Here is a 17833-nt window from a genome sequence, read left to right on the forward strand (position 1 = left end):
ACAAGGTTGCTTTTCACAGTTGATCATGATGTAAACATTCCATCAGTGTGAGAAAAGCTAGCAACTTCAGAAGCAATAGTTGGGTTTTGCTCATGGATACTCAAGACAAAAGGGTTTGTAGCCTACATCACCAACACTGTTGATCAGTCACATGGCTGGTATCATGCCAGGTTAAATTATCTCTATTTTGCCTTGGCAACAAGCAACTATTTACCTACTTACTTGAGATTTAGGGCTGTTTCTTATTTGTATTCTTGAACCGAGTCAACATTTACCACACTAGTTTGCAGTTTATTCCAATGGGTTCAAATTCCCATGGTGAGCTTACTTGCAGGTCCTTTGCCTGAGGCCTGTGGTGAATTGTAATCCATCTAATCTAAATTGCAGGGCAAGTTTCACTGTAAGTGAAAACTGGAAAAGAATCTTTATTTAGTTTAACAATAACTCTTCCTAAGAACTATATCTACAACTTGGAAAGGCAACTGACTAGTGAGCAAAGGAAAACACTGTCTAACCAGCTAGGATTGTTTAGACAATAGACAATAGGTGCTGGAGTAGGCCATTCAGCCCTTCGAGCCAGCACCACCATTCATTATGATCATGGCTGATCATCCACAATCAGTATCCTGTTCCTGCCTATCCCCATAACCCTTGATTCCACTATCTTTAAGAGCTCTATCCATCTCTTTCTTGAAAGTATCCAGAGAGTTGGCCTCCACTGCCTTCTGGGGCAGAGCATTCCATATATCCACCACTCTCTGGGTGAAGAAGTTTTTCCTCAACTCTGTTCTAAATGGCCTACCCCTTATTTTTAAACTGTGTCCTCTGGTTCCGGACTCACCCGTCAGCGGAAACATGTTTCCTGCCTCCAGAGTGTCCAATCCCTTAATAATCTTATACGTCTCAATCAGATCCCCTCTCACCCTTCTAAACTCAAATGTATACAAGCCCAGTCGCTCCAATCTTTCAACATATGATAGTGCCACCATTCTGGGAATTGCTTAGTCAGTGAGTTGCGAGAAAGAGTAGCTGCCTACCCCTAGGGTTTGCTCCCTGTACCTTCAAAGGCACTAATGGAAACTATTGGTGATGCGCATCACTTACATTAAAATGTTAGGAAGAACTTTACAGCTGTTGCAGTTGTGATGTTATAAGCTAAATGTAACATTATATTGCACCTTGTTTTCAAAAAAAATTGTTGATAGGTTTCCATATTTATAATCAGATTGTAAGATATTCATTATGTGGATTTTTTGAGAACAACAGTGTTATTTTCTAGCTTTGTGAGTTCATAACTGTGAAAATAAACTATCAATGAAAAACTTTTGAATGGCATTTCCCCCTCCATGGAAGTAATGAGAAAGATAATGAGATGGGCAAAGAATTGATTGAATTTGCCCGAGGAAGAATTTTACCCCTTTCTTGCCATCTCTGAGTGGTGGGTGAATAAGTCCATGGTGGTTTCAAAACTCACCAGCAATTAATGCCATTAAGTTGGCAACAAATGGCCGTTTGAGGGCTTCGACACATCATCTCCCTGATCACCGGTCTCCACTATGGGCAAAAAAGCTAGTTCACTTCCTGGTTGGGAAACCTTGCCAACGTAATTACCAATTTCTTGTTAGAGATGTGGCTATTGGGCTCCAATTGCACCAACCTGCAGCAATCGGAGACATGAATTGAAGACAAGAGTATAGCCTCTGAAAACTACTGACCTTGTTTCTGGCCTCACTGAGCCTATTCTCCCTGTAATCAAATGCTGTCATATTACTTGCTTGAATACCTTCTCTCGCACCTCCTGATGGCTAATCTAAGAGTAGTTATTGGCACCAGTCGCTAAAAAAAAGGTTGTTTCATCACTTTAGATGATTACTGGCTCATAGTACATTACTTGAAGGATTCAGAAATCAATAAAAATGAGATGCAAAAATGTAGTTGCTTAATTAGTGATGTAAATGTTTCAGCAAAGTCTTGCTTAACTGCTGGATGTATCCATAGTTACTTTAAAATGATTTTCACAGCATTGTTAACCACCAGATCAAAAATGTTTTTCAATAAATGCATAAGTGTAATTTTGAGGATCTTTCTTAGGCTGTATTCATTATCATATTGCATTTTTTTAGTTAAATTACAAATTTTGGTATTAGTATTGCAAATTAATAGAAAGTGACACAAGAATGAATAATTCAATAATAGTTCTACCTCTTGAAAATTAGATAATGTATTTTAGCACAATAGAAATGTCACAGCAATATGAAGCGGAGCTTTGGGTGAAAGTGCATTTTATTTGACTTCAAAGAAAATGAAAATCAGGAAAGATCCATTCTGCACAGTTGGAGCAACAACCCCATATTACAGTTTTGCTTGAAATCAAAAGTACCTTTATGGGCTTATCTCCTGAAGTTATCAACCTCTGTCCTACTTATATTGGAGAATTTTCAAATTTTGCAAAATAAATCTGCATTATTCAACAAATGTCAAACTGAACATAGTTAAAGGAACAGGAGAGAAGGAAAAAAATATCCTGAAGCATTAAATCATTACATTTATTATTTTCTATTAACTGTCTGGACCCTTTTACAGTACTAATGACATCCATTCATCTTCTGCTATATGCCAGATTATGTATGGCTCTTCCATTCAAATAATAACTAGTTAAAGATTGTTAGAATATCTTTTACATCATAATAGCAAACTCTTCACTTATAACAAGCTTCTTGTTTGTCCCAAACAATCATCTTCTCCAGAAGATAGGGTCAGAAAATTTATGTCTGCATTTTCAATAAGTGGCTTTGGCTTTGATAATAATCATTAATAACATTGATTCAATGTATTATGACCCCAAAGAAAGCACAGACCCATATTTCACAAATTCACCAAAATAGCTTTTGCGTTGGGCACTTATTCAATGTAAAAACATTGAAAACTGAAATTAACCTCTGCGTAATAGAATATTATTCTGAGCCAAGTAATTTCCCTTATTTCATTTGTCAAATGAATCTTTCAGAATATTCAGTAATTATTCCTGAAGTATTATTTAATATTATTATAACACAGCCTGTAATTATTTAGATTTGAAATAGATGCCATGCAAGACACTCAAATTCGCATGTGTAACAATTATAGAGTTTCCAAAAATAAATATTATAGGATGAAACATTTTTGGTGTTTTCTTTTTCTTCACAACTATACTTCCAAAGACTCATAATGATGGTGGTGTTCAATTACACCTTAGTTGAGTGATCTGGTCAGAAATGTACATTTTAAACATTATGTGAACTTAATTAAACTTATACGGTAGAATAACGGCAACTGTTATTTTCAGCTTAAGTAACACACTGCCATCTTTGGAATCAAAATTTAAAAAAATACACCATGCAGAAAATGTATGAATAATTGAAGCATTTCCAACAAATCAACTTTTCATCTCTCCAGTGCCTGTGGCAAAGGTACAAAATTCTTGACTATTTAACACAATCCATTCTGTTAAAAATGATGAAAATTAGATAAAGTAACATAATTGTTCATTTTTTCTTCTTCGTAACAATCAGCAGTTAATAAATGTACACAAGAAATTCCTAAGTCAGCGTAAATTCAGAGCTGAAGCAATATCTCATAAACTTCATTCCACAAACAGTTCCTTATTGAATCTGAAAATATGTTTAACACACCCTGCTACTGAATGTCAAAGGTTTATTTTTTAATATATCTTATAATTCATTAATTTTTGATGTTAATTGCACGCAATAAGTGAGTAAATTTGTTTTTGTTAGACATGACAAACAGAATGAGAATATTTCTTGAAGGGTTCTTCTGAGTATGTAACACAAACCATATACAAGAGAGGAATAGCGGAAGTGGCAGGAAGTATATGAATTCCTAGATTTTTTTTATTTTTATGTAACAAGATTTGATATATTTTGACACGTTGCACCCGAAGTCTAGACATGATACAAATTTGTGGGGTTGATATTTTAAAACGAGTTTCTGATGTTTAGGAATTCTTTTGTGAATCTATTATATGCAAAAAAAACTTCCATCGCACATTTTTACAGAGCACATAGGGAGAAAAGAATGTCATGACGTGTAAAACAATACAAGTACAGCTTCAGATGCTCCTTCTCGGTACATGGCACAAATCATTTAATTGATAAAGATCAGCAGCAGGTATGGCAGCAGGAAAAATATTAATTTGTTAACCTGACTGTACTAAGTATTAAAATAACATTTTGTAAACATTACAAAGTCCGGGGTGTGGGGGTTGGGGACAGTGTTGGGATAGAACAACAGATTTAAAGTCAAATGTGCTAAACTTCTTCACAAGAGCAGTTCATACAGTTGGAGAGAAAAAATATCACAAAGCTCTTTTTATTCTCACCAGATGATGACTGCTTTTAAGCTACTAGTGCAGTACTCATCCTTTCACGAGATAGTCACTGAAGGGTTACTAGAAGCAGTAATTAAGCAGAATAACACAAGCTCTTCCCCGATAGAATACAGCAATGCTCCATACAGTCATAAATGACATTCTGTGAAAATACACAAGTTTGTCAGAGTCTTTCTTAGCATAGCAATCTAGTAAATAAAGTATCCTTACCTTTATCAACTAGAACTGACACAGCCTTGGTGATGGGGAATAATCCTGATATTGTTACCAAAGCTAAAATAAACTCAGACATTGCGACAAATGAAGGCTGTGACTGCCTCGCTGCACACTCAGTAAGTCAGCAGAGAACCAGTGTCGAGCTGCGTAATCTAGAAATGTCAAAGGAAATTCTTCTGTTAAATGAGCCGATCTCCCTCCTCTGCTTTCAGCAGAATTTGTAGGTGTATGTGTGCAGTGTGTGTCTTGACTTTTCAATGCAGTGTACGTCTGGTCTTACATCACAAGAGGGCAGTGAGTGATGCTAGAGGATGGAATTTCACTGATTAATCATGGAATCTACCATACAACCGCTCCGTATCGACACCATTCAGATTCATTGCCTGGTGTGAGACGTTTAACAAACAAGGAATGCATAGCTACGCATTGAGAACAATATAGATCTCCATTTCCTTTACTTTGCCTCTTTTAACAAAGCATTGCTGCATTGTATATTGTCCATTTAAAGTGTTCCCAAAACAAATACTGTAATGCCTGTAAGTCATGTTGTGCTAAATAACTGACCCGCATAGTGGCAGAACTTAGTCTTTGTCGAGGGTGAACACTATTTTTCTTCATAATCATTCTCCAGAGAATCTCTGATTATGCAGTAGTTGCTTAATAAAATGGAACCAATTACCATATCCAGCAGCAATTTTTATTTTTCTTATGGAGAAACTAATTGATAGCGATATTAAAAATAGTATTAAGCTATGTTAACCCCATTTTGTCCATCATTACTGTTTAAATCATTAAAAGGTGAGCAACACATCTGCGTTAATTGACTGTGTGCATCAGGATTAGTAAATAACTAGAACTATCCATCTATTCATGCAGTTTAATTATTAGTTAAAGTACAAAATAACTGGATTTTTTATTTTTATTGAAAAAATTATCTAGAGTATACTTGTTCCCTTTTAAAGACTCTGGCCATACTTTTTCATAGAAAGATAGATTAATTTTAAAATTATGGTTATTTTCCAATTCAGTGTTACCTAATGTTTGCCCATCTTCTTAACATCATACATTACTTAATTCTCACAACATTCTTTTACACCCAAGACAATGAATAAATAGATTATAGCTTTATATGTAAATGTTCCTTGGTGAATAAGAGGTATCAGATTTATTTTTCATTATGGAGAGACACTCCACCCAGTGGTGCAGTGCAGAACTAACCAAACTCACACATCAAGCATACAATAGGTTCACATTTTCAACCACAGCAATAACCCCAGATAACAAAGTAGCTGGGCTGGCCTTGTTTATGTTGCACCACACATCTGGACTGCTCCAGTGAATGATAAATATGCACTGTCAGGCTTCATGAACCAATAACTATTTTATAATCAGGTGGTGGTTCAGTTGGAAAGTTGAAATTTAACTGAGTGCTTCTGCCACTGTCAAATGCTACTGTTAAATCTGATCATTGCTGTGATACCAGCATATCATCCAGTAATGAAGAGCTTCATTTACATTGATTTTATTTTAATTGAATTTAGTTTTATATGGGCAATTATTTGCTATATATCAGCCTTACTGCAACACTTTAAATAACTAGTATCTTTGAAATAGTACAGCTATCACTATGTTTACATACACAGAGTTTGCATGTTTGAAAGGATAGAAAAAGGCTGTATAATAATAAAGTGAAAATAAGCGCACATATATTTGGATCACAATTATTATAGCATTTCATATGAGCTACTGCAGAGGTTTTATTCCATGTTTAATAGTACAATCCAAAATAGTAAGGGAGAAGAAAAAGAGGTCAAGTATTTTAATGCAGCAGAGATTTAACAATGTCAGAAATTCACTGGTGTCGCCATTGCAACAAACAAACTAAACATCATGCAGTTTATCAATTTAGAATAAGGAACATCCCATTTAAGCCAATCACTGTTGACTGAGTGTTATCAAGGCTGATGTAAGACCATTGTCAGTCCAAACATCTAGAAGATTATTCAGTGTTCATCATCCTCCCTCGTGGCCGATGGTAAAGAACACAAATGGAAAAAGTGGACAGTTGCCAGAAATAAGATAACGAAGTGTGAAGCTGTATGAACACAGCAGGCCAAGCAGTATCTCAGGAGCACAAAAGCTGACGTTTCGGGCCTAGACCCTTCTAGGCCTGAAACGTCAGCTTTTGTGCTCCTGAAATGCTGCTTGGCCTGCCGTGTTCATCCAGCTTCACACTTTGTTATCTTTGATTCTCCAGCATCTGCAGTTCCCATTATCTCTGTTGCCAGAAATAAGACTGGGCCCAATTGATGCTACCTTGTTAACAACTGGTTTTAAGTTTTACCAATATCTGGTGGATAAAACTTTCAACTAAAAGGTCATTTAAATGGCCTCACCTCTGGGGTCACACAATTAAGAAGAGATGGCCTGTTTCTGTCAGCTGAGGAAAAGCTTCTTCTCTCGGTCTTTCAACGCCGATGGAGTCTATCAATGTTTATTTTCAGTAAATTAGTTCCTGAGAAAAACATACGTCAGATGGACCTGAGCTGGTGGTTTATATTCAGAAATAAGCTTCACAGTCAATAATGGATTGAAACCTGCATTTAAATAAACTTATTAACTATGGGCTACAAGGACAGCAATTCATTGACGGCTACTTGTGGTTATAAATGAGATGAAATCCAACTTGTAACCAGAAGCTTTGCAAACCTTCAAAAGGTAATGCTACTACAATTTTGTACTTGCGCAAGATTAATACTGAAGAAATTGCAGCACAGCATTTGGGTAACACAAGGATTATTGAAGATTCAAAATGACAACATGGGTGCATGTGCATACTTCTGTACTAAGTTGTGCTAAATCACATATTGGTGAGGACAAGTAGGCGTATATGCATTACAGATCAATCAGAACTATGCGGTCGAAGCAGATCACAATGTCTATTGCCACGGACCAATAAACATTGTCATTTTGGAGTTCAATGCTCCAGTTAATGCTATCTTTTAATCACGCCTGGTTGAACAGGTGTTCAGCAGCCAGAAGATCCTTCTAGCCTCTCTGCTTAAACAGGTCTTAAATTGCTTTCGAGTTGGTTGCAATTTGATTTCTACTGGCTGCTGCTGATTTTTTAGAAGAAATTAGCATTCCCTAGTATTTATTTGTTAAGTTGTTGACATCTATAAAAAGTGTTGTGACAGATATTGAAGAACTGAAATGACTCCTAGATTCATGGAAAAAAAGAATTGTTTTCTACTGTCATTGCAGTATTTGCAGTGGGTGAGGTGCCCACTGGGCAGCTTGACTTCAAAACCTATTGGAGTCTTAACCACTCAGTTGAGTGACAATGAAGAACCTCAATTCTGCTGTGTTGTTACAAAATGCTAGAGAATATCAGATAACCAGAGTGCAAAGATTGTTTCCAAAACCAAACTGTTGAAAAGGTGGGAGATAAAGGTAGGGTTACTAACCTTAATGAAAGGGTGTGATGTGAACATCGGGGCACCAACAAAAAGGTTCCTATGAACTTTCCTGGCTTCTGAAGCCTACCTACTGCACATATCATCCAATGCAACTTTTCTCTTGGACATCCAAACCCCTCCGATGCTAACGTACTGAGCTATATTCCGTCCACAGAGTCATAGAGATGTATAGCACAGAAGCAACCCCTTTGGTCCAACTCATCCTTACTGACTAGGTATGCTGATAAATCTGGTCCCATTTGCCAGCTTTTGGCCCACAGCACTCTAAACACTTCCTATTCAGATACCTATCCAGATGCCTTTTAAATATTGTAATTGTGCCAGCCTCCACCACTTCCTCTGGCAGCTTATTCTATACATACACCACCCTCTGTGTGAAAACGTTGTCCCTTAGGTCACTTTTTAATCTATACCCTCTTGTCTTAAACTTATGCTCTCTAGTTATTGACTCCTCCAACTCAGGAAGAAGACCTTGTCTATTTACCCAATGATCTCATGTTTTTATAAACTTCTATAAGGTCGCCCCTCAGTCCTTGATGCTCCAGTGAAAATAGGCCCAGCCTATTCAGCCTTTCCCGATAGCTTATCCCCCAACCCTGGCAACATCTTTGTAGTTTTTTTTAACAACATCCTTTCTGTAGCAGCTTGACCAGAATTGCAGACAGTATTCCAAAAATGGCCTAGCCAATGTCCTGTACAGCCCCAACATGACCTGCCAACTCCTATACTCAATGCACTATTCAATAAAGCTTAGCATTCAAAATGCTTTCTTCACTATCCTATCTACCTGTGAATCCATTTTCAAGGAATTATAAACATACACTCCAAGGTCTCTTCGTTCAGCAACACTCTCCAGCACCTTATCATTAAGTGTTTGAGTCGTGCCCTGATTTGCCTTTTCAAAATGCAACGCCTCACATCTATCTAAATTAAACTCTATTAGCCTCCTATGTTCACATCTAAATCATTTATATAAATGATAAAAATGTGATTGACTATCTCTGGGCCGACCTTGTAGTCCCAGCAGTGCCCACAACTGAGTTTTGGTAATGATGGGATTGCTAGAACCTGAGGACAGGTCACACCAGCCATTGCAGTTCTGAGATCTGGCTCTCAGCCCATATCCCATCCACAATGTGTTATTGCTTCAGGACAGGGTCATTGAAGACCATGCCATATACAACAACTTCTTTCTTCTGGGGACACCCCATAAATTCCAAGCCATTAACCCTATTACTTTCTCCGCAGATGCTTATTGTTTATTTCAATCATTTGGCTTTTTGTTTCAGATTTCTTGCATCCCCAGCACTTAGCTTTTGCTGTTTATATATGTGAAGAGTTTATTGTATGTACAACCACAAAAAGTGGATTTTCATATTTCAAATTGTACTTGAACATGTTAAAATAAATGAAAATCAATGACTGATATTGATGTATGCAGCTGGTGGTGTACTCTATTGTGCTGTGTTCCCAAGAATTAGATGAGGTTAGATTCCCTACAGTGTGGAAGCAGGCCCTTTGGCCCAACAAGTCCATACTGCCCCTCGGAGCATCCCACCCAGACCCATCCCCCTGTAACCCACACACCCCTGAACACCATGGGCAATTTAGCATGGCCGATCCACCTAGCCTGCACATCTTTGGACTGTGGGAGGAAACTGGAGCACATGGAGGAAACCCACGCAGACACCGGGAGAATGTGCAAACTCCATACAGACAGTTGCCCAAGGCTGGAATCGAACCTGGGTCCCTGGTGCTGTGAAGCTGCAGTGCTAATCATTGAGCCACCATGCTGCCCCAAATTAAGATGTCTGCATTTCACAACTTAGAAAAGGTTTTATGTTGTTTGCAGGCATGTAGATGAACAAAGAATAAACACCACCAGAACAGAATATTTCAGAAAGCAGCAATCTTGAGAAGTTTGCAGCAGAATATGAATATAATTTAAAATATGAGAATTTAATAAAATCAGCCTTTTCTGATGAAGGGTCTAGGCCTGCAACGTCAGTGCTTTTCTGATGAAGGGTCCAGGCCCGAAATGTCAGCTTTTGTGCTCCTAAGATGCTGCTTGGCCTGCTGTATTCATCCAGCTCCACACTTTGTTACCTAGAATTTATTAAAACTTTGTTTTCTTTTTAACAGGCATATCAATGAATGCAAGGGCATATAGATTATTTAGTAGCATTTTTATTCTAATTTGAAACCAAAACTCAAACAGAGGCATATTTTATGAGCGCATAATTTCCAGAATTCTTAACTGTGCATTACTTATCTATAGTGGAGGAAATGTACCAGCAGGTTTTGATATTCAAAAGTGATTTGATGGTCTTTAAAATGACAGCATTTATAAGTGCACCAGGTATGCCCATAATCAACCAAGTGCGACAGTCTCTCAGTTTGTCACCATGCTTACTGGTCCTGAAAGAAATTGATGGGATTTTAAAACACTGCTTGTAACGATTGTGTAGTGCACATGGTTCTGAAAGAAAACAAAAATGTTATTTTTCAATCCATTACTCCTCTGTATTTTAACAATTAATCCTTAGCATGTGAGTCAGAAGCAATTTACTAAGTGGGACTGAATTTGTTGTAGCAGTGTATCTAGTGCATCTGTCAACAGTTAGACTTACCAGTGCTCATTCAGCTTGAGGTAGCTCTGCTCCTAAAGTCATTGAAAATATGAGCTGACATTGTTACAGGATGGAAAGAGGATCATCAGAATTTGGCTGAACAGAGCAATGGATTTCCCTAAACAACAGAATGAAACTTTTTTGATGTAAACACAGGAAGCGAAAATTCACCATCAGACCCAGATACAGAAATGATTGGATTGAGAAGGAGACAAAAGAAGGACACAGAAATGACAAGTAAGGGTGAAAATAAAAACAAATTTGACAGTCTCAAAATGTTCCTGAAGAATTCAACATCTGCAGCAAGTTCCAAAAGTGAAGCTCGGAGAATGATGCCATATTCATAAAGCTATTTGAGGACAAAGAGGAAGAGGACAAGAGGACAACTACTTCTAGATCCAGACATTTATCTGACCTCTGACCCCTGTCAGAAACTGCCAAATTATTTATTCGTACCAAATGGCTAGCTTCATCAGCTTTGTTATTATTTTGGTGTCAAAAAAGAATCTGACCCAAAGCCTTTTTCTTTCCTTGCACAGTATCCTTTGAAACAACTGTATAGGGTGGAAGTAAAAGTAACTCATTTTTTTATACATGGGAGCCCCCTACAGGTTTGAATTGTCTGTTAATATTTTGCTTTTTGATGTGACAAAGATGAACTAACACTTTCTGATTCGCTGCAATAATTTTAATTCTTTGTTCTGCTCCAAACATCAAGCCATATGAATGAAGTCAATTAAATTTAAGGCAAACATGGCATCCTGGGAACTCAAGTAGTTGAGTGCTAACTCCCTACCAGAAGGATATGCCATCAAAAAAAACTCTCAATAGTCCATTACTCAAGAATTGCTTGTCGCACTTGGTTGATTTCTGTCAATTTTAAGTCGGACTGTAGTGCTCTGGGGAGATAAAACTAGCAGATAGCAGCTGTACTTATTTAGAATGATGCTTCAGTCAACCAAACACAGAACTGAATTTATGCCAGTCGCACTGAAAATGCATGGTACCAAAACTGCCCCATTTGCCCTATTGAAGGAAAATTACATTAAAATGATCACTTAGAGGACGCCCAATAGAACAAAACAAATAATTTTTTTTAAAAATTTACTACATTTCATGTATCTTCTTTAGTTGATAATGAGCCTACTTTTCCTCATGCACATGTCTTTCCCACAGTTTTTAAAATATTGATTTTGGATATTATGTATTCATTAATATTAAAACAGGTATTCAATAAACATGAATGTGGTTGCTCTTTTGTAGTGAGGGCACAACATTTTTGCCTCAGTGTTCCAGCCAATGTTCAGAAGAAATATCTATCATCAAAAGATTCTGGGCCTGATTACAATTCAATGAAAACAATATATTTGATATGTATTGTAGCTTGATATCCAGAACTATTTTAAAATGCTCATTTTGAAAGCTCACTCAGCCTAGAAAATTATTACATACATTATTCTTTCCTAGCTGAGGGAATGTTTGAAACAGGTTTTGCTCCTAAGTGATATATCGGTCTTCGAATTGACACAATGTATAAAAAAATTACATGTATCAATTATGTGCATAATTAGCAGATTAAAAACATGTGTGCGCACGTGCTGCACTGGATAAGGGTGGGAAGGACTTGTCCATAACTCTCCTTCATAAATAAATAGTCTGTCAAAAATGGCCACTTAAGCAAGATACTGGAAGAGTGCCAGCATTTCTGAAATCATATGCCACGTTGAACTATTAAGAGGGGAGAAGAGAAGCTTTGGGAAAAGAAAGTGGGCATGAGCATGCTTCGACGTACTATTTCAAACTGATTAGTGAGGTAATTACTACATTTGTAATGATATATACTGCAATGTTATTATTAATGTTATTCAGCTCTGTGGGTGTCCCCAAACTCCAAGGACTGCGGTGGTTCAAGAGAACAACCATTGCAACCTACTTCAGAGCAATAAATGTTGACCTCGTCATGGTTGAATTTAAAAATGCATTTAAATATCCTTATGTAGTGCTTTGGACCTGTTTTTTGGAAGGCTTTTCTTGCCAAATGTTAATCGTTTGATGCAAATTGGGACAGCAAAGTTCAATGGTTACACATAATATGTGAGAATTACCTGTTCCAGAAAAAGTAAAAAGCACACCATGACAAATTTAATGAGAGAATATACATTAATTAACCTTTTGCAGTGATTCTCCTTTGTAACTGAAGCATAATTGTGGGCAGTTGTATGTCAGGGCAGGAATTTAGTGAAGTTAGAACGACTCCACACCTTAGCTAATGCGGCAGTGGCCCAGCCTCCATAACAAGCATCCTCCATTTTTGCTGGACATTGGGAAGGAGTAGGGCAAGATGGATTTCACATGTACGGAGCTCATAGAAGCAGCAACAAATTGAAAAGTTAATCTACCTGAAGGGACAGTGATGGCCTTGTGGTATTGTCACTGGAATGTTAATCCAGACATTGCAGATGTTGGAAATTGAATTTGATAAAAATCTGGAAGTAAGAATCTAATCATGTCAGTGAAAGTATTGTTAGGGAAAACATTCATCAGGCTTGTAAACGTACTTGAGGGAAGGTAACTGCCGTCCTTACTTGGTCTGGCCTAGATGTGACTCTAAAGCCGCAGTAATGTGGCTGACTCTTCGCTGCCCACTTGGCAATTAGAGGAATAGGTGTTGGCCCAGGCAGTGACACCCATACCCTGTGCATCACTCAAATAAAATTAGAAGCTGTTTTGCCATTTACAGAGCCTGACTTGTATGGCATGACTTTGAGTAAGTGCTTATTGAAGAGACCAGATGCCCTATGGGGAGCTTAAAACATATCTGCAAGTACTGCAAAAGTTCAGACATTTTAAACATTAATGTGTGGGTGACACCCAAGGGAGTTGCAAGGTAGTGAATGTGAAATTGAAGATCCCATCTCTTCAATCTTCCTTAACTCAGGCAGTTAGCTTAGTTTCTCCCAGTCAGGAGGAAGAGTAATTGTGCCACATAAGGGAGTGAGTCCACACCATACCAGAGAAACTGAAAAATGGGGATAGCACCTTTGCATATTAGAGCATGAGTGGGAGGAACATATGAGGAGAGGGAGGGACAAAGCTCAGGAGATGGAGGCAGCAAGATGTATTCCAGACAGAAGGAGAAGGAAAACGACAAGGTTTTACTCCAAATAAGTGTGTGTATCAGAGACAAACACAGAGAAGGTCAGAGAAACTCAGATGATATTTGCAGTACCTTTGGAAAAAGAGTTCGAGTAGTTTAGAGCTACCTTACAGTAATGTCACAGAACTGCACTTTGTTGAGCGTAAATAGTGCAGTGGAGGTGAATTTAAAAAGATAGACACTACCACTCTGCAGATTTGCATGAAAGCAAATGCACAACATCGTGGGCCAAAGGGTCTGTACTGTGCTGTACTTTTCTATGTTCTATGTTCTAAGATAGATCTGTCCTTACATAGTGTAAGAAGTAAGTAATAAATAAGTAAACAATAAATAATAAATAAGTCAGAGCCCGGTATGCCTGTGTTTACAGTATATGCCAACAATATTCAGAGGAAGAATTTGTGGAATTTTACTGATGTGGGTGTTGGTGAGAAATATGGGAGAATCATAAGAGATCACATGCAATAATGAATTCTTAGCATAAAGATTAAAAAGCCCTATCTTCCAAACAATTGTTGAACAGCGAATCGAGATGCGTGCTAATGAGTGGCAAGAGGACTATTTGCATGCGTTAGCATGTATTAACATCTCATATTAGTTAATCTCAGCTCATTGATTTTCACAGTCCCATTCTCCAGGTGACTGGATATAAATCAGATGATGGCAGCTCTGAACAAGCAAGCCAGAGCCATAACTTGGACTTTCATGCTTGCTGCTTGTTCCTCTGACCCTCTAGATTTGACATCAGTCACTAATATCTCAAGGCATACACCACAAGCAGTGATGACAAACCCTGCCCTCAACCATGCCCCACATTCCCAACCCTATCCATTTTGACTTCCAGGTCTCTTTCAGCAAAGCTGCAAGTGTCTATCTGTCCAAAATGCCTGGGATATTAACAGGAACTGTGAAAAACAGCTCTAGACTGCAGCACTTGACCAGGTGTACAACTGAGCATTAAAAATGGTGCCATGCCAGGAATTCTATGAGGTTCCACAGTTGATGATGCTTCCACTGTCACATGCAGCAGCGTATGACAAGCATATGTTGCTGTCGGGGCAAGTTGCCTCGGCAATGAGGCAAGTTTGGAAAGATAGCATAGAAACCTTGCCAAGAGTCTTGGAGAGAAACCCCATGAGACTCTTTAGTTTTAGAATCAACGCTTAGCTAATTTCTGGTAAAATTCGGTTCAGTGTTGTTTTGCAGTCTGAGCTTAAAAAGATAGTTCTCGACTTTGTTTTCTCTTTGACCAGTCTACCTTAAATTTAAAAAATCGTAATATGACATCAAGCCACATAATAAAAATGGTGAATGAGATGGGAATCAATGTGAGAAACTTGTGGCAAGAAACAAACCTTAGATTATCTAGGGGAACATAGAACATAGAACATAACAGCACAGTACAGGCCCTTCGGCCCTCGATGTTGTGCCGATCTGTCATACCGATCTGAAGCCCATCTAACCTACACTATTCCATGTATGTCCATATTCTTGTCATATGAGGGTTCGAAAAATATATTTTTTAACAATATTCTCCAAATAGTGTTAAGACCGGCTAGCAATCAAAAAAAAAGCTAAAAAGCCACTGTGAACAAAATATCTCTGACCAGAAAACTCCTCAGAGAAACCATCAGAACAGAGTCTTAACTAACCTTTTACAGTCAGTAACAATGGAAGCCCCAAGTCTTTACAAATGCAGTGAGAGAAGTAAAAGCCCATTAGCAGTTAAGGGGATAAATCCAAGTTGAGTATCTGTGAGAAGAAAACTAATTAATGGACGTCAGTAAATTTGTTCTCTGAAGAGAAGCCACATAAACATTATGTTTCTACATAAGATGAGGATGAAGAGAATAGTTGAGACTTTTAATAGTGAATTATCAGATTTCTGAAGCATTTAATTGAAGACAAAGTCAACAGCAGCATGTTTAGATAATTTTTCTTGTACGGGCTAAAAACAATTTCAATTTAAATATCCAGGCACACAGCAATGTGGTTGTCATTGTGTGAATCAACTAAAATAGCTGAGCAAGCAATTCAGTTACATCAACCACTACAAAGGAAAATGAGGAATAACAATGGATGGACCAAGTTGCATCAACTAAGACACCAGAAATGATAATGGCCAACATAGTTTTGATGATGTTGCAAAGTCCTCCTTACGAATATCTAGGAGTTCGTGCTAAATTTGGAAGAGCGCCTCACAGACTAGTCAAGTAACAGGCTGACATAGTCCTGTGGAATCATCTCAATCTCAGGACGTTTCTGTAGCAATTTCTTGAGGTAGTGTCATTGGCCTAATCATCTTCAGCTACTTCATCAATGACTACCTCAGCTCATAAGGCCAGTAGTATAGATGTGTGTGTTGATTGTACAATGTTCAGCACCATCTGTGACTAAAGCAGTCCAAGTCCAACTGAAGCAAGGCCACAGAAATTCCTGATTTGGGTTGACAGTTATAAGTAACATTCATCTCATACAAGTGCCAAGCAAAATTAATTCTCTATTTCCATTGAGAACCTAATCCTCACCTTTTGAAATTCAATAACATTAGCATCTCTGAATCAATGTCTTGAAAGTTAACACTCACTGGAAACTGAATGATGTAGTCAGATAAATAATTTGCCTACTGGAGCAGGTCAGAGGCTGGGAATCATGCAGCAGGTAACTCATGTCCTAACTCCCAAACGCCTTTTACCATCTCAGGGCACATGTCAGGAGTGAGTTGAGATACACCCTACTTGCTTCAATGAATGCTGCTCCAATAACACTAAGGAAGCATTACACTGCCAGGGATAATGCAACACACTTGATTTACGCTCCATCCACAAGCATTCAATCTCTTCACCACCTTTATAATTAGGAGCAGTGTGTACCGTCTATAAGACCTGCTGCAGAAATTCACCAAGGCTCCTTAGATAGTACTTTGAAAGTCCATACCACTATCACCTAAAAGGACAAGGGCATCAGATACATGAGGATTCCTCCACTTGAATGTTTCTTTCCAAGTTACTCGCCATCCTGACTTGGAAATATATCACTGATCCTTCATTATTGTTGTCATTATCGTTCAATCTTGAATTTCCCAATCTAACAACATTGTGTAACTGCACCAATGAACTGCAATGGTTCAAGGAGGGAGCTCACTGCCACCTCCACGAAAGCAATTGGGAACAGACACAAAATATTGGCTCAGCCAGCAAAGTTTGTATGTCCTGAAAACTAAATTTAAAACCGTTAGCAAGAATGGGATTCAAACTGATCCTGAGGTGACCTAAAGTGGCCAAAGATATCCTGACTCCAAAGGTTGTAGACAATCAATTTTGTTTTTGGATATGGAGGATCAAATAGTTAAGCTTTTACAACATTTCACCTCATTATAGCACCACAGTTAAATTACTTAAATAAATCAGAAGAATACATCGCATCAGATTAAGGATATGTTAACATTCATTCAGGTCTTAGCACATTACAGTCTATTCAATCCCATAATATTCCAGGTGGCTCAGCCACAAGTATTAGTATAATTCATTTTCAGAATCACCTAGTAGTGTATCTGTAAATGAAATGTTATGCTTAATGGTATTATCATATCTGCAAATCAGTGCACTGTTTTCAAGAGAGTCATTTCAGCTGTTACAAGGTGTAATTTAAAAAAAAACATTCTGGTTCCATTCTACACCTCAAAGCCATGATTGTGACTGATTGTGACTGTGTCTTTGCCGTCGACTGGATGAAAATGAGTTAGTGAAAAATGTAACCATTTTTAAAATGCCATGCATAGCCCAGTCTTCATTTAAAAAAAACATAGTGAGCTTGTAAACATTGCATGTTATCATTTATTTTTCTTTCTATGGTGTGAAAATGGGCAAACAAATCTGAATCATAATATTTGCATATTGGATCTGTGGCTGGATGATCTCACCAGTATCAAGAATATATACACAATCATATGAACTAATTTCTA

At 37.8% G+C, this 17833-nt stretch overlaps 1 protein-coding gene across 1 annotated transcript in view; it reads right to left on the reverse strand.

The window, feature by feature from the left end:
- LOC125454115 (low-density lipoprotein receptor-related protein 1-like) overlaps window positions 1-4795 on the reverse strand; it is a 1886982-nt gene extending 1882187 nt beyond the window's left edge. The window contains exon 1 of the mRNA XM_048534492.2: window positions 4598-4795. Within this exon, the coding sequence (XP_048390449.1) occupies window positions 4598-4679 (82 nt within the window). The 5' untranslated portion in view covers window positions 4680-4795. The remainder of the gene's footprint in view (window positions 1-4597) is intronic.
- Window positions 4796-17833: the final 13038 nt, after the last annotated feature.

This window comes from Stegostoma tigrinum, chromosome 7, assembly GCF_030684315.1.
Source record: "Stegostoma tigrinum isolate sSteTig4 chromosome 7, sSteTig4.hap1, whole genome shotgun sequence".
NCBI classification, from domain to species: Eukaryota; Metazoa; Chordata; class Chondrichthyes; order Orectolobiformes; family Stegostomatidae; genus Stegostoma; species Stegostoma tigrinum.